This window comes from Astatotilapia calliptera, chromosome 3 (genome assembly GCF_964374335.1).
Source record: "Astatotilapia calliptera chromosome 3, fAstCal68.1, whole genome shotgun sequence".
NCBI classification, from domain to species: Eukaryota; Metazoa; Chordata; class Actinopteri; order Cichliformes; family Cichlidae; genus Astatotilapia; species Astatotilapia calliptera.
Window position 1 is genome coordinate 43,042,939 of NC_137424.1, and position 22,710 is coordinate 43,065,648.

The following is a 22,710-nucleotide window of genomic DNA, read 5'->3' on the forward strand; positions in this document are numbered from 1 at the left end:
AAGGCGTGTCGGAAATGTTAATTGTTAAAAATGCGCATTTCTGTCACTGTTTCCTATTCTACAGGTGCAAACTCAGCAGCTTTTATTTTTCTTCCCAAACTGTTCTGTTCTCAGTATTTCTGTTCCCAACAATAGCTGGCATCAGCTGTTGCACTAACCTGGAGGTTCATGACTACAGCAGGCTACACATCACCAACCTTTAAAAAATATTTATTGCACATGTTATATCTTAATTCAGATTCAGTTCAACTCAGTTTTTAATTTATATAATCACAACAACTGTCTTCAAGAAGCTTTATATTGCTAGGTAAAGACCATATAATAACACCAAAAACAGACAAAAACCCAACAATCTTAAGACAACCATAAGAACCATAAGACACAGACATTTAGTGTAATAGATTTATTTTATGCAATGTCAGAAACTGTATGTTTCACATATGAACATTACAAAGGATAACTGCAATTTAAAAAGCTTATACAAGGGTCTGGTGCTTTTCCTCATTCAGCTTTGCACTTTTTCATTTTCATACTGTTTCTCTCAGGCACTTAGCCCATCTTGTGAAAATCTTTTTGAGACTGTGAGGGCAATTAAAAACGTAGAAGTGCACTTTAGATGTTTTTTTGCCAAAGAATCTGAGGTTGACAATCCTGAGATTTACAGGATTTGTATAGTAATGAGATTTCATTTCCTGTGGATACCGTAAACACCTTAAAGCAAAAGAAGTATCAGATATCATGAGGCATCAGAAGAAGCAGCAGTGACAATCACATGTTGAGATGGTGTCTGTCAGACTCTTGGTCTTACAGCAACTTTAATCACCATAAAAATGTCAGATATCTGCAGACCCCACAGTATCAAGAAAATCAAAGCGATACAAACCCGTCCATCTTTTGCCTCAGCTAAAGAAAGGTTACCAAAAATATTGATGGTTAAAAACTGTATTCAAAGACAACTTGACCTCTAGAACTTTCTTTTTTAAGCAAGCTCCTCCAAAGCTAGCCCAGTAGAATCCATAAACGACAAGGAAGATAGAGAAACCAAAAGACGAAAGAACTCGAGTTACACATACACTTCATTCTTGTTTTCATGTTTTGCTCCACACAGGGATGGAGGTCTGCCTTGGCGCGACCCCACTGGGGCACATTCTGTATGGTGAACTGGAACATTCACGCTTTAGTTTCAGGCAGACAAAACAGAACTCCATTTTGCAGCGAGGACATTTGATATTTTTACAGTGTTTTCTGTTATGCTCCACCCTCAGGCCACATGTAGGACAGACTCTAATGGCAGGGCAGCTGGTGACGCCCTTTACGTCAGGCAGATCAATGGTTTTACATGTCTGCAGAAGTTGCAGGTCCTTGTTCTCACAGCCGTCGTTGTCGCAGCGGTCAGATCGAGGGCCTGAACCCTTCCATGGTTTCAGACACTGCCAGCAGAAGTAGAATTTCTTCTTCTGAACAGCTGTGCATACGACACACTTTACACACAGGTTGGACAGATCCATCCTCTCCACGCTTGTTTTGCACTGTGGGCACTGATGTGGAAATAAATGAAGGGACATTTTTAAGAGAAACCCAACCACAATATTAAAAAAATATTGAGTCCACTGGATTTCACTGAAATCAAGAAGCTGTAAACATTAAAAAGGAAAAACAAATTAAAACATAAATAACTGGGTCACTTACTTCCTGAACCTCGCAGTGGTCTGCAAGAGCCAGACGGGCCATGTTCTCTTCAAAGTGCTGCATTTCCTCCACAGTCAGATCAGCCAGTCTGCGCACCTCCTGGTACAACCACTCTTTATTACACTGCTTGGTTCCCTCCACTAAAGCCGGGCATCTGAATTTGTAATTCCCCTTTTAAAGAAAATACAATTTTAAAAAAAGTTAATTTAATTAATTAGAGTGTCTCCTGGGTGAGGTGTTCTGGGCATGTCCGGGGCCCGGGACAGACCCAGGACATGCTGGAGAGATTATATCTCTCGGCTAGCTTGGGAACGCCTTGGTGTTCCCCCGGATAAGCTAGAGGAGGTGGCTGGGGAGAAGGAGGTCTGGGCTTCTCTGCTTAGGCTGCTGCCCCCGCGACCCTTCCCCCGGATAAAGTGTAAGAAGATGGATGGATAATTAATTAGAATTTGTTGTTTTTAAAACTCCTACTTTTATTTTTAATGCATTTTTATACCGTCATTCTTTTACGTTTTTATATAGTTGTTAAATCTGCAACATGTTTAGCTACACATATAAACAGTAAACCAAAACATTTCTGCAGATTATCTATTGGCACCCAATCATGTGATAACTTAAACAAAATCAGTGTATTTTATAAGTTCAATAATTTTACCTCTTTTTGCTACAAACACATAAAGCTGTTAAAATCAATCTGAAATGATTTTACCAAAAACTCCAAAGACTAAATTTTAGATGGAATTATATAATAACTATAATAACAGACCGGTATTTGTATCTGTATTTGTATTTGAGTAAAATTCAAAATAGGTGTAAAAACCCAGTTTTTTGCATTACACTTCTAATTAATGTTAGAGTGTAATTATTCTTTAATTATATCCATTATAATAATTATGGATATGCAATATTAGTTGATGGTTTTCCATAAATCCAGCAATGAACATGTAACAAGGAACCTCATTGAAAAGAAAATAACATCCATTGCCTCATTCGTGGTTAAAACCAACAACTAGTAAAATACCACTGCGAACATTATGAACCCCACCACCACCTTGGACGGGTGGTGGTGAACAGACAGTGAAACTGGCTTGCAGGGACAGAACATGGCTGTAATTGTGGGGGGATTGGCAGACAGTACCAGGAATAAGATGCTTTAAGTGCATGTGATTATGCATAACAGATGTTGACAGATGTTTGATATCTCTGCCTCTGCTGATTTGACTTTTGCACACATTACATATCACTTTGGTTTCATCTGCAGCAGTGAATGTAAAATGCTTCCACACAGAACTGGAACAAGATTTTTGGCTGGTGGAGGACCAAGAGATGGCTCAGCAGCAGCCACACTCTTTTCTATTGAGTTGACCAAATCCATGTGGGGAGTTTCAGCTACATTAATGAGGACAACGGGAAGCTCTGCTAAGGTTAACTGGCCTATAGCCTACATCTTGCTGTCTGCAAAAGACGAGTAACTTAAATGTAACAACTCCCACAAGTGCATACAATTCAACACAACTACACAAGCATTGTTTTAACCTTTTAAACCGAACTTTAACTTTACTCTGTCAACAGCCTATTGTCTAAATTACCGAGGGTACAAAAATTCAATTCAACAAAAATAGTGATGCAGTTCAGTCTTTTATCGCTCAGCTGAGTCTTCTCTGTTGCTGTGTGGAGCAGCCTGTGTCAGTCACCTTTCACACGTCACTCACTCATCCGGTCATGCACTGCAGTCTCATAAGGAAACTCAGCTTTTTAATATAAAGTTTTTCTTGTTCCCGAATACAAATATTTTTTAAAGTATTTGTTCGAAATAAGTATTCATAAAAAACACGATATTTGTTCCTTTCCGAATACGTATTCAGGTTCGGCTCCACCCCATCACATACACTATCTGCTACAAAGACATGACACACCTGATCCAGCAGGGTACGACACCATCGTGTCAGAGATTCAGGAGTGACAGCGTGGCCACAGGACATCTCTGCTCTGAGAGAGTCATCACCTGAGGAAGAAGTGGACAATAACAGATGTATCAGTTACACTACATATACTGGGTTGCACCAAAATATAATAAACTCCATGGCTCATGAAAAATTTAAAAAAGGAATAGGAGAAGTTTTATAATGTGTGGTAATGACTGTCAGAAAAAAATGTTTGTAGCAGTTTTTGTGGGGCAACATGGTGGTGAAAAAGAAAAAAAAATCTTACACAGTGGATTCAGATCATCTGGCCTGTTGACGAACTTTAGGGTAGAATCTAGTGGATCGTATCGCTTCTCCACCTGCTCCGGTCCTGGAGCGCTCATTTGGGTTCTACGGAAAGAAAATCTGACACTACGAATACTGTCTGGTTTAGTCTTATGTTTAGTTTAGTTAGTTTAGTTTAGTTTAGTCTAGTATATGGATTTCAAATCGCATCTGCCGTTATCACCTGTCACAAGAACCATGTCTTTTCCAGACTCGATACAATAAAAACGTTAAAAGGTATTAAATATGTATTTAAAGTACATATGAGCCATTACATTTCTTTCTCACAATCGCTCTTCTAGTTCATGTTAAAGCTGTATGATGGGGCTGAGTTTAAGGCCACACCAAACTCATTCAGCCACGCCTTTATGGAGCTTGCATTCTGCACTGGAATGTGCATGTACGAACATGTATTCATTTATGATCGCGGGCTGAATAATGTTGACTCATGTTAGAAAATGTCCGTTTTCATTGTTACACAAAGCTGCTAAAAAATGTGTAAAAGGACGAAGGGGTCTGAAGCGACTGCATGCTCACAGTGTTGTGTGAACTATCATGAGCCGTTTAAACAACATCCAGGGAATTTCCAGTTGGATGAAACTGAAAGCACCAAGTGCACGAAGTGCTTTCAGTTTTGATTGCCTATTATTTTTAAATTGAAAACACCTTTAAGAACAGTGATCACTCTATTAAGAATGACATACATAACCATATTAGGACTACCTTATGTCACAGGTTCTATAAGATGACGCAGATTTAATTAGCAAAGGAGCAAAGACTGCAAATATCAAGAGTAGGTTTAAAAAGTGAAAGTAACATCTTACCCTGTTGGCACAGCTTGTGTCGCTTTAGTTTCTGGTACTTTCCTTCTTCTTTTACTTCCCAACCGGTATGGGAACAGCAACCTAAAAGTAAAAGGGATGAAATTAGTAAGTTATTGCTTAAACCTGTGGACAAAATGTGAACCATCACAGAAAATCTAACTAAGCTTCCTAAACGCACAGAAATATAGAGAAACATATATAGTGACAACTTATTGTCATCACATAGACACAATTTATTTTTATTTTATTTTATTCTACCTCAGGGAAACCTATCATCAGTGGCCATTATATATTATATATGTGTGTGTACCGAAGGAGTTACGAATTAAAAAATAAAATATACACCACTTAAAAACAAAGAGTGAGCTCACGTACCCGTTTAAATAAAGCTTCAATAAAGCTTCACACATGACTGCGACTGTACTTGGAGACCTAAAGGATGAAGAAGAACAGCAGACAGCATGCATGCAGTTTAATTTTAGCATGTTACAATAAAGTGCTGTACTCGACAGAAACAGTTTACACTACAAACAAACAAACAAAAAACCTATAACACAAGTCTTATGAGTATATAAAGCAAGATTTGAATAACTAACTGGTGTGCAAACAGGGACACTAACGCGTACTCACCGCTCCTCAGCAGGACCGCTAAGCGACGACTGTACTAACCTCGAGGAAGTGACATGACAGGAAGTCAGTCATCGCGCAGAGGAAATTTTTTTCTTTCTTTTCTTAATTTTTTTTAAATCACGCAGAGAAAATAAAAGCTCCGAAATATAGAAATTAAATGCACACACACGCGCACACACACACACACACACACACACACACACACACAGCGCGAGACAGAGAGAATAAGAGAGAGAGTTTCTACTTTTTCTGCGTTAACAATTCACTTCACTGATATAAATAATTAAATAAATCTACAGCAAACATCCGCTTAAATGCTGCTTATCGATAAATGAATCAACAAATACAACAGCATAATGCATAATGTAGTTCACTCTTCTATGGATGCTCCGTCAATGCTTACTTTTAATTCATTATTATCTTCTGCGAGCAAGAAATCTTAGTCTTCATCCTCTACAGCAGTGGTTCCCAAACTTTAGTAAACAATTAAGCAAATACAAGTAATCTGCAATAAATTACAGGTAGTAAGAAAATAAACTACTAACTCTTTTACTCTACGTCCACACCTACACAGGTATTTTTGAAAACGCAGCTGTTTCATCCACACATAAACGGTGTTTTGAATCACCGAAAACTGAGATTTTTTTAAAACTCCTTTTTTGCATTTATGTGTGGACGAGGAATGCAGAGTTGGTCAGGCAATGTCAAAGGTATGTGCCTTTTTCACGCCACGCTGTGCGCCACGTTATTGTTTACATGAGATGAATTGCAGAAATGCAGATATACTGTTAATCTGACTGTCTGCAGTTTTACACGCTTACATATACACACGCAGTTAATGTGTCACGGTGTGATTATTTTACATGTAGTTGTTTTTCTCCTGTGTAATAATATTCAACATTGCTATCAATACATTTTTTAAAAAATGCCTCTCTGTGCAAAATAGGTTTAAAAACATAAACAACTGTGGGATACTGTTAGTCCGTGATTTAGACAGCCCAGCGCTGCTCCCGACGAAGGGAAAACCAATCCTGCAGGGGAGACCTACCTCGGCACTTGTGCAGGTGAAACCAAAGGGAAGATATGCTTCACCATATTTTCTAGTCTTTGGCTTAGAATGAAGTTGGTTTGGAAACATATTCAGCGATGCTTCATCTCCTGCTTTGCCTTTGTGTGGGCGCCCCTGCTAGCAGTGTCCAAGCCTTTTGTTTTTTTTCCCCCCTAGGGGGCGGGCCCCACACTTTGGAAAGGTCTGCTCTACAGCAAATTACAAGTACCCGGCTGGGATAATAAGCTGGCCAAAGGAGGAGATAGAAGCTTCATACTGTATGACTTAGCCTTTATCGGCATCCCTTTCCTCCTGTTTGAAGGTGCAACACCAAAATAAATGGGAGTAAGTCTCTGGGAAGATCTCTCAAAAAGAGCAAAATATATCTGATTTATTCACAAATTTTTAAAGTTTGAAGTCTGTTTGTTTGTTTATTATGAAGGTAAAAACTTTGAATTAATTTAAATAAAACCTAATTGACAGAAGTTTTTTGTAGCAAAGAATCAAATCCATCAATAATGAAATTGATAGATGAACACAGATCATCACCTCTTCAAAGAGTTACCTAATTTTGGCATTCATATTTCCATGGGAGGAGAAATGGGACCTAATGAAGATTCTTCAGGAGGAGACATAGACAAGGGTGATGAAGGGATGAGAAAGGATGCCATCAGAATCATTGAAGATCTATTTTAGGTTTAGTGGGGTGTTGTATCTGTTTAGGAGCTCTTAGTAACTGTATAATAACTTACAAAGAGTTTCCCTTGCTGTTACAACAACAGGCCTCCATTACTTTACATCTGCCCTTATTACTGTACAAGTTCACTCATTCAGCCAACTAATACTGCCATCTTCTGGTGAAAAAGAATATCGCTCTACGATGACATCAGGTAAGATAAAATGGGCTTTGCATCAGTGACACAACATTGCCTTTGCAACAAAACTCAGAAAGAAATAGGGGGGATTACAGTCACAGTAAAACTCCTTCAGTGAAAACTCAGAAATTTATTTTATTGTTAAACTTAATATTAATAAACTTTTTATTAAGTTAAGTTATCAAGTTAATGAATTGTTAAATTATTAAACTTAAACAATTTAGCAATTTTCAATATGTAAACTAAACAGTTGGGCAGTGTTCTCTTCAAAGAAGAGAACTTTTATTTAAAAAATCTAAACTTATATTAAAATATTCAGGGCACCACAAGCCATTTACTCAGATTCATGCGTGAGCAGCATTTTATTGGTAAGTCTGGTTCATGTTGTTCAACCACTGGCCAAAATAATGGAGTCACCATGTAGAAGATATTCTTTCAGCTTCTTTACTTTGCAAATTAAACAAAGACATGAAACCAAATTGTTTTTGTTGAATAGCTAAATGGTCTGCCTTCAAATTGTTTACATTAATAATAATAATGAAAGCAGAGGGTAAAATATGAGACCATTAAAAAAAATCACAATTGTGACTTTATTGTACATTCTCTGGCTTTTGTGTGCCCTTTATATGAACTGTTTGAAACATGGACTTCATCAGCAGCTGACATTTGACTTATTTCTGCTCAGGTACTTATAAACACAAGCACAGCTAAAGCAACACAGTGAGCAATGTTGCTTTTAACAATAATAGCTTTCGGTTAAAACAATGCATGAAAACAAAGTTCACTTTAAGAATTTGAAAATCTCTAAATAAAACTTTAAAAACCGTTTGGAAATAATCGCTCCTGCTGCAGCTGCAGTGGACAGGTTGCCAGTCTGAAGTAAAGGCATAAAAATAATTAATGGGACATCAGCATAATTCAAGACTTTGTGGAAACATTCATAAAGAAGTTAGAAACGCAGGAAGCGTTCTGCTCCAGCTTTCTGTTTAGGTTTTACCAGAATGACAATTCAATTCTAAAGGAAAGTCAGGTATGAGAGAAGAGTACATAAAGTCTGTGCTGTCTGCTACTTTCTGCGCCACACAGGTATTGATGTTTGTCTGGGAGCCACACCATCACTGCAGGGGATGAAGTGAGTGCTGGTTTTCAAGCACACAGGAGTGAGTTTCAGACACACAAAGCAGAACTCTTTCTGACAGCGAGGACAGGTGATGTTCTTGCAGCCTGTTTTGTCGTGCTCCACTATCTCACCACAGGTGGGACAGGCCCGGATGGAGGGACAGGCATCGACCCCCCGAACCTCAGGGAGATCAGTAGTCTCGCAGTTCTTGAGAACTTCGAGTTCGTGGTTTACGCAGCCATCATTATCACAGCGGTCTGATCGTGGAGCTCTACCTTTCCACGGCCTCAAACACTGGCAGCAGAACTCATACGCTTTGTTGTTGTCTGCTGTACAGATTGTGCACCTCACACTCAGGTTAGTCAGGTCCTCTCTCTCCACATAAGTCTTGCAACCAGGACACTGTTGTGAGAAAAATAAAAAGAATAGTTTCAAATTTCCATCCATCCATTCGCTTCCGCTTATCCTTTTCAGGGTCGCGGGGGGGGGGGGGGGGGGGCTGGAGCCTATCCCAGCTATCATAGGGCGAGAGGCAGGGTACACCCTGGACAGGTCGCCAGTCTGTCGCAGGGCCAACACACAGGGACAGACAACCATTCACACTCACATTCACTCGCACATTCACACCTAGTGGCAATTTGGATTATCCAATTAACCTATCCCCACAAGTTTAAAATTTGAAAAGTAAAACATTTTGTGCTTTCCTCTATATCAAAGGATAAACTGTAGTCCCTTGGGCTGGAAAAGCCTGCATAAACCCAGCCCCACAAACTTTGCATGGAGAGTTCAGTTTAAAGGCTAGAAGGCCACACCCTGACAAGATATCCAAAGAGTGGTGCTCTCGGCCAAACGCATCATTCAATCAGAGCTTCCTGACCTTTTGTGCATCTACACCAAGCGGTGCAAGACCAAAGCCAGGAAGATTATGATGGACCTCTCCCATCCCAACAATGGACTCTTCTCACTGTTGAGGTCTGGGAAGCGCTTCCGCTCCCTTAAGGCCAAAACAGAGACAATGAATTGAATTCATTGTTGCGGGGGGAAGAATTCATTGAATTCTTCCCCCCGCAACTCGGGCCCTGAACCAGGTGTAGAACTGGACTCTGCTACATCACATCACTCCACACACTCTGTTTATTTCTTCTCATAATTTCTTTCTTAAATTGTTATTTACATATTTTTACTGTAAATTTCTAAATTTAAAATCTGTAAATTTTGTACATTTCTTTATTGTAGTTTAATGGTCAGACATTACACAGCATTTCACTACATGTCATACTGTGTATAATTGAGTGTGTGACGAATAAAAATTGAATTTGAATTTGGAAAGGTGGGATCTCTCTGTGTAGAGTTTGTTTGTTTCCTTTTAGGTACTCCAGCTTCCCCTTACAAACCAAATTCGTGCTCATTCACCTATATTTGCATTTTCTTATTTCCAACTATATCTACTTTGTGGGATCTTCGACTTCTTGTGCATGTCACTTCTGGGAGTTTAAACATAAATTTTCAAGCAGGGAAGTTGAGTCGTCTTGCCCTGTGTCTTTCTGTCTTATGCCTGTTTGTTCATGATTGCTGAGTGGATTAGAAACACTCTCTATAGAAGACTTACTATTTTCAGCTCACAGTAGTCTCTGGCTGCCAGCTGGGCAATCTTCTCTTCAAAGTAGGCCATCTCTTCAACTGTCAGTGCTGCCAGCCTGCGCACCTCTGGATATGACCACTCTTCACCACACGTCTCGTAGGTGTCCTCATTTAAAGCAGGACACTTAAATTTGTATTGGCCCTGCAGGGACACAAAAGGTTTAATCACCCGTAATGGGGAAGACATAGAGTGAGAAACTTAAAAAAAAAAAAAAAAAAAAGTTTAAAATGAAACAAAACAAAGTATTGTCTGGTAACAAAGAGCTTCATCATACAAAGATCAAACCAGATCAGGATGACAGTTTTTAAAATTAAGGGTGGCATTTCCATTTGACGTGTTTTCTATTTTGCAATTGTGACAGGTGAGACCTGAGTCTGGGAACCGCCCCTGGTGGGCGGAGCTGGTCCTTGCTCCTTTCATAAGCTCAGATGTGGGCAATTAGGTATTCCTCAGCAAACCTGAAGCTGCGAGTGCTTGGTCCAAGTTGGTGTTTTTAAATTTCTTTCCATGAAAGCTTGATGCGGGTCCCCCTAAACTTCTGTCAGAACGGTGGGAAACATTGCGTTCCCGTGAGAACAGTGTAGTGGACTTCACCGCCACTGACCCACATTTATTAGGGTGTGACGCGAACTTGTGGACAGAGTACCGAGCTGCTGCTTTGCCAAGTGGATTTCTGGCTGCGGGCAAAGGACCCGACACATCAGAGTGTTTTAATTTGTTTCATACTGGTGTAATTCGACAGACTGACTGCTGCGGCTGTCGATTTTGTTTGTTTCTTGTTTTATTTTTCTGTGTCAGTAGGCACCACAGAGATTGGTTCTTTTAGTATTTTAACCCCTTTTTATATATATTGTCGCAGACGGTGAAGCGCTGCAGGGAAAACAAATCCTTTTTTTGTCTCCCCGCTTTTGCATGCACGGCGGTGGGCCTGAGTGAAGACGGCACTGAAGATTTGCCTTTTTCTATAGTGTTTTGCCCACTTGGGGTCATGTGTGAGTTGCCGTCCCTTTTTAACCTGTGTGCTATGTCGATTTGTTCTTAACCGGTTCCCCGCAGCGCTTGTCCTGTCTCACGGGCAATCATACAGTTTTATCGTTTTTAATAAGGTAAAGTTTTTAATTGTTTTTAGGTGCCGCTGTTACACTGTTACTTTTATTTTGTATTAAAAATTAAACTCTTTTTAACTGACTGTGCGCCTACGGCTCTGTCCTATTTTAAATAGGTACCTACCACGGGTCACACTGTAAACATTGACCAAAATTTGGAAAGAAAAAGAACAAAAATGAAAACAGAAAGAAACCTGATCCAGCAGACTGCGGCACCATCCGGTCAGAGATTCCGCTGTGACGGCGTGACCGCAGGACATCTCTGCTACGAGACTGTCATCACCGGCTGCACAAAACAAAGAGAAAGCACAACGAGTTTTATATCAACGTCACATACAGTCTTATTTGACCAATAGGAAGAGTTACTTACATAAGCTAACACCGGCATAACACGTGTATATAACTGCTTTAGTTTGGTTAACTGGTAAAATAAGTATACAGACAACAGGTAAAAGTACAAACCGTTTATTTTAAACATATTTTAGTTCTTACATAATGGATCCAGCTCATCCCTCCTGTTGACAAATGTCAGCGTCGTATCGTTGGGGTCGTAGCTCTTGTCATCCTGATCTTGTGTCGTCATTCTGGTTCAGACGAGGTTTGCTCTCTGTCCACAAACTTGATCTTGGTTTAAACACTACAAATGAAATTAGCACCGAGGATCTTGCTCTGTCTTCCTCTTTTAAAGCACCAAGATTCAGCAGCCCGTTTAACTTTCAGTTTCTCTACGGTACTTACAACAAGTCACATGGTGCACGATAACAGGCTTGCATCCCCCTCTGATATATTCGCACTAAGTGTACAGTTAATCCTCACAGCTTTAAGTAGCCTACCATGTGGATATTAATTGTGGTTGTGATAAACAGTTGTGCGTTGGCTTCAAAAAAAGACACCAATTAATGCTAACATTTGATAAACAAACGCTCCCTGGTCACATGACAAACAAAGGTGGAAATCACCCCCTCATAATAAACATTTGTAAACACTTTTACGCAGACGGAGAAGCAGAGATACTACCTTCAAAACAATAAAAAATAATAATTAAAAATAATTAGAAGATGAAGAATTTTGAGCGAAAGTGAAAGAATTTATCGGGTGTCTGACGTCAAACCTTGAAACCAAACAGCTGTTCGCACTGACATATCAGTGACAGACTTTAGAAGCGCAACAAATCGGACTTAAGCGCAAAATGGGAAAAATCTACCAGGTTGTCGTTCATGGACTAAGGGGTCAGAAGATGATGTTGGACCTGTGCAACACCGAGGAGCAGTTTAAGAGCATGACCGTGAAACAGCTCAAGGAAAAATTGGCGCAGAAGCTTCCGGAGACCGCAGGTAAGACGGCAGATAGAAAACAGTGTATGTATGCTTTTATGTTGCTGGTTAATTCAAAGGCATATTTACTGTAATGAGATTCTTTATATAAAGTTCCAATCCTAAAGTAAAACACTCAGATTGAAGTGAAAGTAAGGAAGTGGCGATGATAAATAATGGTTTGATGAAAGTGCATTACAGCATTAGAGATACTTTTCTGTGTCTGCGCGCGTGCGCATGTGATTTTAAAAAGTTACTGTCAATAAAAACTGAGTGCAGTAAATAGTGAAGCCCAAAATGAAAGTAAGCGAGCCCAAGAACAATTAGTGCAAACTCTACATCAAGCTCAAGTTCATGTAGTTATTTGTAGTTGAAGAGTTTCAAAGGCAAAAATGTTAAAGCAGTTAGAGAAAAGAAATTATGTGAAAACTCACTCTAGGAACGAGGAAATCCAACTTTAAGTACATTACTTAAGTAAAGTAAGTAAATGTGGGCTAATAATCTAATGCATCTCTGTGGATGTGCCTAATAAAAATGATATAGATTTACTTAAAAAAAAAAATGTGTGTGTGTGTGCAGGAGAGGAGGCTCTGCGCCTGATATTCACAGATAAAATGCTGGATGGAGACGACACCCTTCTGTCTGAATATGGAATCCAGCACATGTCGGTCCTCCACATGGTGATGAAAGTTCCTGGAGGACTGACAGCTTGACTAAGATCATCTCCATCTGTCGTACCGCTACTGCTGCTACTTTCTGTGATGCTTTAGAAAGCCTCTTGACACTGTTCACATGTATTGTAAATTATATATATAATTATTATACTGTTTTACTGTTTAGTGACTATGATCGTTTTATTGATCATCCTTTATTCCAAATACAACACCAGTCTGTGTTGTTCTATGAAATAAAAACTTTTTCCCAGTTATTTTCTTTGCGTTTTTGATTATTTTTAATCTTTATTTATTTATTTTTTCCCAGTTCCCACATTAGTCTCACAGTCGTGTAGATGGCCATAAAATATTGAAAGCTTCTGTATGCTCACTTTGAGTAATTTTAGGAAATTGGCAATTGCTGAAACAAGGGACACTGTTTGATTTTCATTTTTTATATTTTAGTTATAGGTGCAAAATATTGTATAATGTAATAGTCTTTGGCGCCAAAGAAAAACGATTACAGGTCACCAGAGAACTTCAATCTATACACCTGAAAACCACAAACCAGGCGAGAAATTTGGGTGTAGTGATGGATGCAGACCTAAACTTAGAAAAACACATTAAGACAATAACAAAATCAGCTTACTATCACCTCAAGAATATTTCAAGGATAAAAGATCTGATGTCTCAACAGGACCTGGAAAAACTAGTCCATGCATTCATCTTTAGTAGGCTTGATTACTGTAACAGCATCTTTACAGGTCTACCTAAAAAATCAGTCAGACAACTACAGCTCATTCAGAACTCTGCTGCTCGAGTCCTCACTAAGACCAAAAAAGTGGACCACATCAGTCCAGCTCTGAGGTCCTTACACTGGCTGCCTGTCAGAGGATAGACTTTAAAGTTCTGATGCTGGTCTATAAAGCTCTGAATGGTTTAGGACCAAAATACATCAATGACCTCCTGACCCAGTATGAACCTTCCAGATCCCTCAGGTCATCTGGATCCGGTCTTTTATCAGTTCCCAGAGTCAGAACCAGACACGGAGAAGCTGCATTCAGCTTTTATGCTCCTTATATCTGGAACAAACTCCCAGAAAGCCTCAGATCAGCTGAAACACTCAGTTTATTTAAATCCAGGTTGAAGACTCACCTGTTCTCAGCTGCATTTGAATAAAACACCAAATCCACACTTTTAAGCTTAAATTTCAAAACTTACATTTTAACTACTGATTTTATCTACTGTTCTGATTTTATCTGTTTTGATTTTATATACTGTTTTGTTTGTTTGTTTGTTAATTAGTTAGTTTGTTGGTTTGCTTGTTTTAATCAATTTTAAATCATGCTTTTTATTTGTTTTTGTTTCTAATGTGTCTGTAAAGCACTTTGAATCACCTTGTTGTTGAATTGTGCTATACAAATAAACTTGCCTTGCCTATAAATATTGTTTTAAGTCAAACTTTTTTTTTTCATTTACGTTCTCCAAAATTGTTTTCATAGTTGGTAATAGTTCTAGGTTTAGTTTCAGTTAAGTTTAATAATCATGTTCTCTCAAATGCTTCACCTCCAAAAATGTGTCCAGTTCCTACAGCATAGTCACAAAGCATATTCAACAGTAAACCACAAGTTTGTCTCTGGTGTCTTTTCATAAATATTGAAGCAGCTGAAGATCCAGCTGCAGGTTCGCTGACTCATGAAACTTAATCTGAACTGGTCCTCTCATGGGTCCCACAAAGTTTAGAAAGGGGTAGTGATCTACCTCAAAATGAAGAACTGAAATTATCCTTTAGGACTGCAGATTTACACAAGTCAGCAGATTCCAAGTTCTTCAGTTCAAACACCATGAAAATAAGTACACAGTATTACATACTTACTTTACGAAGATGAAGAAAACTCAAATTGTCATCCTCAAACGAGAGGAAACTGGGTATGATGTTTAAGAAAAACCCAGGAACCATCAAGTCTCGAGCATGCTATCAATTTATAACTGCTGGAACACCATTTTTACTGTCCATAGTGAAGACAGTTATACATCTCTATGGACTGTGAGGCTGCTGACCAAGAAAGAAGCCACTGCTCCATAGTCAGCATCTTCAAGTCTGACTCAAATTTGCAGCTGCTCGCATTTAAAACCAAATGCCACCTGGAAAAAAGCTTTATGGTCAAACGTGACAAAGATTGAATTATTTGGCCACAACAACAAGAGGTATTTTTGAAGGATTAAATATGAGGCTTCTCAACTTTTTGCTGGAAATATTTTATCAGCTTACTTTAAAGTTACAGTGGGGTGGACACACCTGTTTAACCATCCAGTGGAAGATATGTTTGATACTGTGAAGTGCTTTGAGAGTTTATGAGGATTATGTGAGCCAGGCATTTTGTTCTCTGAAAAAAAAAATAAAAAAAATAAGGGAAATTACCCAGTGGTGTTTGGTATGTGGCAACCTGTTGCTTCACATTCTGTTTGACTAAATAAAAAAGTGTTTTGAAGTAATCTGTTAATCTAAGCTGTGAGTGGTGAATAAGGAACTTCACACAGACAGCATTATCATTACCACAAAGGGCAAAGGTTTACTTCAACTGCACTACATATAACCCATTATTTGACATTAAAAAAAAAAGAAAAACTGAACTGTTAGTAATAGTTTAAAATTACTGTTGTTCTGTGGACACATGACCTTTTATTGCCACAAAGAAACTGAAAGCATATAAAAATCTTCTAATATATTTTCTTGAAATCTTATCCAGTTCAAAGTCAGTGATAGCTGGCACCTATCTCTGCAATGAAAACAAAGCAATAAATGACTTGACCACTTGAAAACCAAACAAGATTTTCTAAAATAAGACTTTGTTTCTGAAAATTAATAAATAACCCTGTAAGGTATTATCAGGCTGAATCACAGGGTTACAGACAGATGTATTTATATCATAGTTTTAAAGACATGTTTCCTGGTACAACAAATTTTCTGGCATGATATGATCTCAGCTGAGGCTGAAGCAGTAAAAGAAGGTGTGGGAGAAAGGACTTGCCACATCACCAGGTATACTTGTTTTACTAGGTTTGTGAAAATTACTGTAGCAAAGTTGTTAAAACTAAATCTCTGTATGTGCATACTCATTTGTAACTTGTAGTATTCGTACTTGACTTGCATTCCAATTTTCCGATGTGTTCACATGTTTAGTTTACTTTTTTTTCCTTCCTTTATGTCCTTATATGCTGTTTTTACAGGTTTTTTTCAAAAGTAAGAGTTCAGAGGGGTATAGAACAAAGAAATGTGCTCTCTCTGCTGATGTTTGTTGCTAAAGTGACAGCTGCACATTCAATAATCAAACATGCCTCAGTTTCTTTGCAGAAAAGAAAGTGAAATAACTAATATGAAAAACAATTTAGGAAATATTAAACAGGGAAACAATATATTTAAGATATCGACCAGATGATTTAAAAAATATACATCCCAGTTATTTTAAATATAAAAACATTCAATTAAATGTTTAATTAGCATAAGGATGTGGAGACATAAAATAAATAATCATTTAATAATGATTCAACTTAATTTGACTCCAAATCCTGGTCTGGCTTTTTTATTTGTATTTTTTCAAAGCAACAAAACATGAACACAACCCACTTGATTTAGCAGCTTCTATTTCTACATCATCTACATCAGTTTGGGTGTATATTGGGTAGTTTGTGTGATGGTGTTTTCGTTCTTCTCTTTTGGTTCTTCTTTTCTGCTGCTCTGGCAGACTTGCATCATTCAGTTCTACTCTTCTGGGCTTGGCTGTATTTGTTGTCTGAGATTTATTTTCACTGACTCCTTCATTATTTTTGACACATCTCTCAGAGCTGCCCTGTGAGGGTTTCCCTACACTTTCTATTCTCATGTTCTTCATCTTTGTCCTGATGATTTCAAAATCTGGAGTCTGCATTTTTTCTTCATAAGTTATTTGAACTGTTCCTGACTTCTGTGAACCACGTCCTCCTTCTGTGACTCCCTGAATTTTTGGTCTGGCTTTTAGTTGAAAACTCTCTGCTTTAGTTTTTTCATTAGTAGCATCATCCTGGTTTTCTTTGGGTGCTTCTATTATTTCTGCTCCTGCTGGTCTCAGATGGGGTTTCTCTCTGATCTGAATTTGTTTAGTATTTCCTTCATATTCTTTCTTTTCCTCCACATCAACATCTTTCTGTGTTGTAGCAGCACCACTTACCTCCCCTACTGTGTTTTGTTCAAACTTACTGTGGTCACCTTTTTTGTCTCCTTTTCTTTCTCTCCTGTCCTTCACATCTCTGATTTCTCTCTCTACACAAACATCATTATCACTTGAATGTGTAACACTGATCTCCTGCATGTTCAGTGTATCACTGTGTCTGTTTCTGTGTTTATGACTCTGATCATCTTGTAGTATGCTTTCTTTTCTATCATCAACTTTTTCTTTATCCTGAAATGTGTCACAGCACATCTCTGCTGTTGGTTTATCAGCACTAATCTTCCCTTTTGTCTCATGTTGAAAATCTGTTTTTGTTTTCTCCTCAGCATGAGAAGGACTACAGATTTGTTTATTCTCCTGATGTTCACATATGTTCTCTCCAACAGTGTCAGCTGGATGCTCTGCATGGCTTTTTTTCTCTGACTGTTTATCTTTAGCCTTTTCATCATTTTCTGCTTTATCATCCATTAATTTACTCATCTCATACTGTCTGCTTAGATCATCACAGACTGCTGATCGATCACTGATATCAAGTTTAAAATCAATATTAATATCTAGTCTGTTCTTTTCAGCATCGTCCACTTCTGTATGTTTTTGATCCAGGTCATCACTTCCAGTGGTTCCTTTGTCCTCATTTGGTTCTTTGTCCAGAGGATCTACGTTACAGGGGGTGTCAGGTGATCCCCCTGCTTCTCTTAAGCGAGCAGTCTTTGGATTATCCGCTGTGTCTGTCTTCTCCCCTTTTCTCTTTCTATTGCTCTTATTTTTCTCATCTTGACTCTGATCATATTCATTACTGATGGTGGGTGGTCCACTGGTGGACACATCTGTGGACTCTGGAATAGCAGTATCTGCAGTGTGAAGCACAAAGTAGAAACAAAATCATTCAGGCACCAAACAGCTGAGGAAACGACAACAAAAATATTTTCTCTTACCTTTCTTTTTGCTATAAAACAGAAGATATGTAGTCTGGGACCTAATTGACAAATATGACATGCAACAAATATGTTACTTTCACAGTTTCGCAGTGATGTGTTTGGCTAATATATTATAACATATTTATTTTTTGCAGCAGTGTTTTCCGACGTATTAATATGTGTCTGTGTATGTTTACATTTTACTAACAGAGTAAATATTAAAATATACACATAAATGTTTTAATTGTTTTCATTAATTTTATTATTTTGCTTTTGCACAGGAGAGTTTTGGGGACAGAGTTGAAACAATCACAGAAAAATCTGCAGTTGTGATTATAGCACAGTGTGATATGATACTTCAACATGTAGCACACTGTAATTGAGAAAAGTGTATTTAACGCATGTTTAGTGCATACTCGTGTGAAAAGTTAAGAAATAATTGGAAAATAATGTGCAGTGGAAATAACAAGCACGGAAACTTACCTCTCAGTGTTATCCAGCTGGAATGGCTGAAAATCAAGCTGATGATGTAAAAAATAATAAAGTATGACATGAATGATCAGCTGGGCCACTGTAACGCATGAGTAATGTAGGAACGTCTTTTGGTATCAAAAATGTATAAGTGATCCATCTTACCTCTGTGACTCTGGTATCATCAAACTGATACCATCTGTCTCTGTGGTCCTCCTGGATCTTGATTGTGGCGGAGTAATGTCCACCTCTCAGATCCCCAAAATGATCCAGAAACGCATATAGTTCATATTCCTGACTCTGATTACCAAAGGAAAAATGGCAAACATCAGAATGACTGAAGAAAACAAAATGGATTATGATTAAATACTAAAATATTCTGCACATTTACCTCTGGTATCTGCAGGGTGTAGGGAACCTCCACAGAACAGGTGATTTTGAAGTGTGACATGTAATTATAGTTGAACTCAAACCTCTTCAGCAGCAGACACAAAACATCTGGATGATGCTTTATTACATCTCTCTGAATGAAAAACATTTAATTTAGGACAGTTTTACTGATACAGCACCAAATCACAACAACAGTCACCTCAAGGAGCTTGTCTGCTTCCATTACAAGTCAATATGGTTTCATAATTTTATTTAAAGAATAATAAAAGAATCATAAACTTTTTTAACTCACCATACTACCATCAACTTTGTCATCACACTGCTCACAGTACATCTGATTTTCTCCACAGAAATCTGAAGGTTTAAAAAACTCTTCAATGCCCTTCACCTGAAAAATGTTATTTAAAATCAGCTCTGACAAAGATGTGCTGACCAGCATAAAGGCTGTGATTGTAAAGTGCTGGTAAATGTTTTCTCAGGGAGGAAGGTTTTCAATACACTAACTTTATTTAACATAAAAATGTAAAAAGTTTTGCATTATTAGCAGCTGCCATCAAATAAACTCACTCTAGTGGTTTTTGAACACAGTCTTTCAGTTGTGTTAACGTTAAAATTATTTCGGCGTGCTGGTCTCTGACTGAAACATGGACATCTAATTATTTATCTCTGCATCAGTGCCATAAATCAGAATTTTACTCAAGACCTAAAGGTAAATATATGCAGAAAAATTATTATGTATTGCACGTCTCTTTGTTACTTGTCATATCCTTACCACGCTGTAGTCTTTACTGCAGGAATCCACCAGTGAAAGAGGAAGAAGCCAAAAAGGTGCATCTCTGTCAGTCTGTATATGACCTTTAGAGCAGGTGGTCTTGTTTACTAACTGACCGTGGAAGATCTGAAAAAAGCACAAATACTTGGCAAGTGATATTTTTTACCCAGCTTTCATATTTATAGGCTCACTTTTGGAACCAGTCAAAGAGAACAGTCTCTACCTTTGATGCATCCGGACTGGTCATTCTTAAAACCTTCTCCAAGCACTCTGCAGCATCACGCTGTTCATACACTGGGTGGGGAAATAAATGTGCATGCTTTCAACAAAACAATTAAGTTATTTAATTAAAAATGTTTTAGAATTATCCAGTCTAACAATTTAAACAAGTTAAACTATTAAATTACATTAAAAAACTGCACAGGCTGAAGAAGACTTTACTTCAAGACTTGTTGTAAATTGATCTACTTTAGATCAATTTATTAGACTCTTCAAACAATTCAAAGGTTGTGCTGTTTTGTGTGTTAACATACTGTACCATTGTCAATGCCCAGCTTCTGTGTTATCTTATATGAGTATGCTGTGTGGTTCTGTAAGTCATCAAATAAGACTTTAAGATGATGATCAAGAAACTCAGAGTAAGGATTTTCTCCAGAGTACCTACACAGAAGGTAAATACGAGTAATTAAAAATGCACAATAGACTTCATATTTGATAAATACAGGATCACACTTAAAGCTGGGCTGTAACAAACCTTGTCACAGCCTTTCTGAAGTCCTTGGTCATGAACAGCACCTGCAGCACACTGTTCAAGTAATCTGTCGCTCCCTGGTTTATCAGTCCATGGTACCTGTTAGCTACTGAGAGGAGACTGATCATGTAAATTTCAGAACGATGAGCAAATAATTATGGTGGATCATAGATTAAAACCCCTTCTGCTAATCAATTAAATCAATGAATTAATAAAACAATAAGAATTATTCAAACTGAACCATTAAGGTCAAGGTTGTCAGTAAAACTTTATTTGTAAAATGGAAGACGTTCAGAGACACCTTCTTTCTTATAGCAGTGCGGCTAGACAAAACGGTAAATGGCCTGTATTTGTATAGCGCTTTACTAGTCCCTGAGGACCCCAGAGCGCTTTACACATTCAGTCATCCACCCATTCAAACACACATTCACACACACAGTGTGAAAAGCACAGTCTAAACCAGGAGTGGCTGAGAGAAGTGTTTCTACCTGTAAGGGCGGTTATTGAAAGTCATCTAAAAACAATAGACCTAGATGTTAAATATATGTGTGTAAAAAAACAAAAAAAACTTTCATCAGATCTTACCCAGAGAGGTGCTGCTGAATAGCCGCCGAGTACTCTCCAACAGAGACATTTTCAGTCACTTCAATTCTGTGTTACGGAGAGCTGCAAGTCTATACACCAGTCAGTATTTGTTTATAAACAACAACAACAACAACAACATTATTTATTATTAATTATTACTAGCAGGTAAACAAAGGCCCATGTTTTTGTACATAAGGTGCCAAAATCCACAGCCAGTGACAGGCTTTCAGTAACATCTCGAATAGAAAACACTTTGAGTATTACGATATTACCACTTCAACACGCTGCTTTTCTAAGCTACATTTAATGACTTCCGACGAGGCTACGGAAAAAAAAACTATAATAAACAAAAACAATACCAAAAAAGAAGCTTCTTCCCCAGACAGACAGTGCTTTTCAAAGAAATTGCTGATGAAGAATAAAACAAACCTAATTATTTTCAAATGTAATACACAAGTACACAAAAACAAAAGATTCAAACATACCTTCAGTGGTAACAGGGATATTTTAGATATCTTAAAGATGTTTTCTAAGATCTTTGGCAATAAATGTTTTTAATTTATGGAATATTTGAGTATAGGATATCTCTATCTCTAGTGCAGTTTAAAACACTGGAGTAGCGCTTTCTCTTTCACTTCTGCTACACCTTAGTGTTGCATTCAGCGTGTGTCGGAATTTTGAAAATCTGGCGTATTCTTTCGTATTTTTTTTTAATTTAAAGAGACCTGTAAGAACACTCTATTAACGGTGAAATGATAACTATTTCATTAACACTATTTTAAGTCACCGATTGCGTGAGCTTGACAGAGATTTAATTAAAGAGCAGAGATGGTAAATATTAAGCGCAAGTCTATTTCCACACACAACTACCTTCATCATGAATAAACGCAGAGTTTAAAAAGACCTCGTGAAGCTCTGCTAAACTCAAACTTTGTGTCTCAGTTTTTCTCAAACACTTTCATTTTCTTAAATCCACCAAAAAGGTACTTTTTTGATGTTGCTGCTACTAAAACCCTCTAGTTTATAAGCAGAGAAGCTTAAAAAAAAGCTTTACAAAAAGGTTGGTTTTCTGTACATGTTCTGAAGTTATTTTAACACCAAATGTTTGGTCTTGATCCACTTGCAGCGTTTAAACTTCTGCAATACTGTATCTATGCATCAGTTTTCTTATCATCTTATACAATTTGGCCAGAGTGGAAAATTGCCAGTGTATCAAAAGGCCAGGGTGAATCCATACATGTGAAACCAAAGTTAAGGTGTGAAACCATCAAACATTCATTAACAGGGACATCAGCTTAAATCCAGAATTTGGTGCAATGTTCACAAAGAAGCTAAAAAAGCTTCCTGTTGCAGGTCAGTGGTGTAAAATCCACTGTTAAAACACGTGGCTCACACTTATGTGAGATTTATGATGTTGCAGTTGTGTTCCTTATATCCTTGTTATCTTTTTAGACTGTAGTGCCACTG

The 22,710-nt window shown here is 37.9% G+C and overlaps 4 protein-coding genes across 8 annotated transcripts; 1 reads left to right on the top strand and 3 right to left on the bottom strand.

Moving 5' to 3' along the window:
- Nucleotides 1–388: 388 nt before the first annotated feature.
- LOC113012567 (uncharacterized) lies at nucleotides 389–5,478 on the bottom strand. Of its 2 annotated transcripts, none has more exons than XM_080298397.1 (7): nucleotides 5,393–5,478; nucleotides 5,138–5,194; nucleotides 4,763–4,843; nucleotides 3,901–4,004; nucleotides 3,606–3,694; nucleotides 1,690–1,860; nucleotides 389–1,430 (listed from the first exon to the last, which is right to left on the bottom strand). In XM_080298397.1, the coding sequence occupies exons 2-7, from the start codon at nucleotides 5,170–5,172 to the stop codon at nucleotides 1,089–1,091; spliced, it is 822 nt and encodes a 273-aa protein (XP_080154523.1). In that variant the 5' UTR covers nucleotides 5,173–5,194; nucleotides 5,393–5,478; the 3' UTR covers nucleotides 389–1,088. The 2 variants fall into 2 exon arrangements, with proteins under 2 accessions (XP_080154523.1, XP_026008637.2); XM_026152852.2 differs by having other exon boundaries at nucleotides 389–1,538; nucleotides 5,393–5,477.
- Nucleotides 5,479–7,655: 2,177 nt separating this feature from the next.
- Nucleotides 7,656–12,130, bottom strand: LOC113018819 (putative E3 ubiquitin-protein ligase RNF144A-A). Its single transcript, XM_026162215.2, has 4 exons — nucleotides 11,676–12,130; nucleotides 11,378–11,469; nucleotides 10,045–10,218; nucleotides 7,656–8,837 (listed from the first exon to the last, which is right to left on the bottom strand). The coding sequence occupies exons 1-4, from the start codon at nucleotides 11,764–11,766 to the stop codon at nucleotides 8,382–8,384; spliced, it is 813 nt and encodes a 270-aa protein (XP_026018000.2). The 5' UTR covers nucleotides 11,767–12,130; the 3' UTR covers nucleotides 7,656–8,381.
- On the top strand, nucleotides 12,129–13,424 carry LOC113018821 (uncharacterized). Its single transcript, XM_026162216.2, has 2 exons — nucleotides 12,129–12,517; nucleotides 13,076–13,424. The coding sequence occupies exons 1-2, from the start codon at nucleotides 12,373–12,375 to the stop codon at nucleotides 13,207–13,209; spliced, it is 279 nt and encodes a 92-aa protein (XP_026018001.2). The 5' UTR covers nucleotides 12,129–12,372; the 3' UTR covers nucleotides 13,210–13,424.
- Nucleotides 13,425–15,696: 2,272 nt separating this feature from the next.
- LOC113012581 (ubiquitin carboxyl-terminal hydrolase 50-like) lies at nucleotides 15,697–22,312 on the bottom strand. 4 transcript variants are annotated; one of them, XM_080298393.1, is made up of 10 exons: nucleotides 21,244–22,309; nucleotides 20,662–20,764; nucleotides 20,446–20,567; nucleotides 20,131–20,201; nucleotides 19,908–20,033; nucleotides 19,428–19,523; nucleotides 19,137–19,268; nucleotides 18,911–19,045; nucleotides 18,293–18,795; nucleotides 15,697–18,208 (listed from the first exon to the last, which is right to left on the bottom strand). In XM_080298393.1, exons 1-9 carry the CDS (start codon nucleotides 21,290–21,292, stop codon nucleotides 18,754–18,756), a joined length of 876 nt encoding a protein of 291 aa, XP_080154519.1. In that variant the 5' UTR covers nucleotides 21,293–22,309; the 3' UTR covers nucleotides 15,697–18,208; nucleotides 18,293–18,753. The 4 variants fall into 4 exon arrangements, with proteins under 4 accessions (XP_080154519.1, XP_080154518.1, XP_080154517.1 ...); XM_080298392.1 differs by having other exon boundaries at nucleotides 18,293–19,039; nucleotides 21,244–22,312; XM_080298391.1 differs by having other exon boundaries at nucleotides 18,293–19,045; nucleotides 21,244–22,312.
- Nucleotides 22,313–22,710: the final 398 nt, after the last annotated feature.

Bases quoted from the DNA above. Each gene is read 5' to 3' on its own strand.
- LOC113012581 (XM_080298390.1), bottom strand. From the start codon at position 18,353: ATGTCATATTTGTCAATTAGGTCCCAGACTACATATCTTCTGTTTTAT. The intron at 18,209-18,292 runs GTAAGAGAAAAT...TTCACACTGCAG, and splicing joins GTTTTATAGCAAAAAGAAAG to ATACTGCTATTCCAGAGTCC.
- LOC113018819 (XM_026162215.2), bottom strand. From the start codon at position 11,766: ATGACGACACAAGATCAGGATGACAAGAGCTACGACCCCAACGATACG. The intron at 11,470-11,675 runs GTAAGAACTAAA...TGTTTTGTGCAG, and splicing joins GGATGAGCTGGATCCATTAT to CCGGTGATGACAGTCTCGTA. The intron at 10,219-11,377 runs GTTTCTTTCTGT...GTGTCCCTGCAG, and splicing joins GCCGCAGTCTGCTGGATCAG to GGCCAATACAAATTTAAGTG.
- LOC113012567 (XM_026152852.2), bottom strand. From the start codon at position 5,172: ATGTGTGAAGCTTTATTGAAGCTTTATTTAAACGG. The intron at 4,844-5,137 runs GTACGTGAGCTC...TTTTACTTTTAG, and splicing joins TTGAAGCTTTATTTAAACGG to GTTGCTGTTCCCATACCGGT. The intron at 3,695-3,900 runs GTAAGATTTTTT...CTTCTTCCTCAG, and splicing joins AGATGATCTGAATCCACTGT to GTGATGACTCTCTCAGAGCA.
- LOC113018821 (XM_026162216.2), top strand. From the start codon at position 12,373: ATGGGAAAAATCTACCAGGTTGTCGTTCATGGACTAAGGGGTCAGAAG. The intron at 12,518-13,075 runs GTAAGACGGCAG...GTGTGTGTGCAG, and splicing joins GAAGCTTCCGGAGACCGCAG to GAGAGGAGGCTCTGCGCCTG.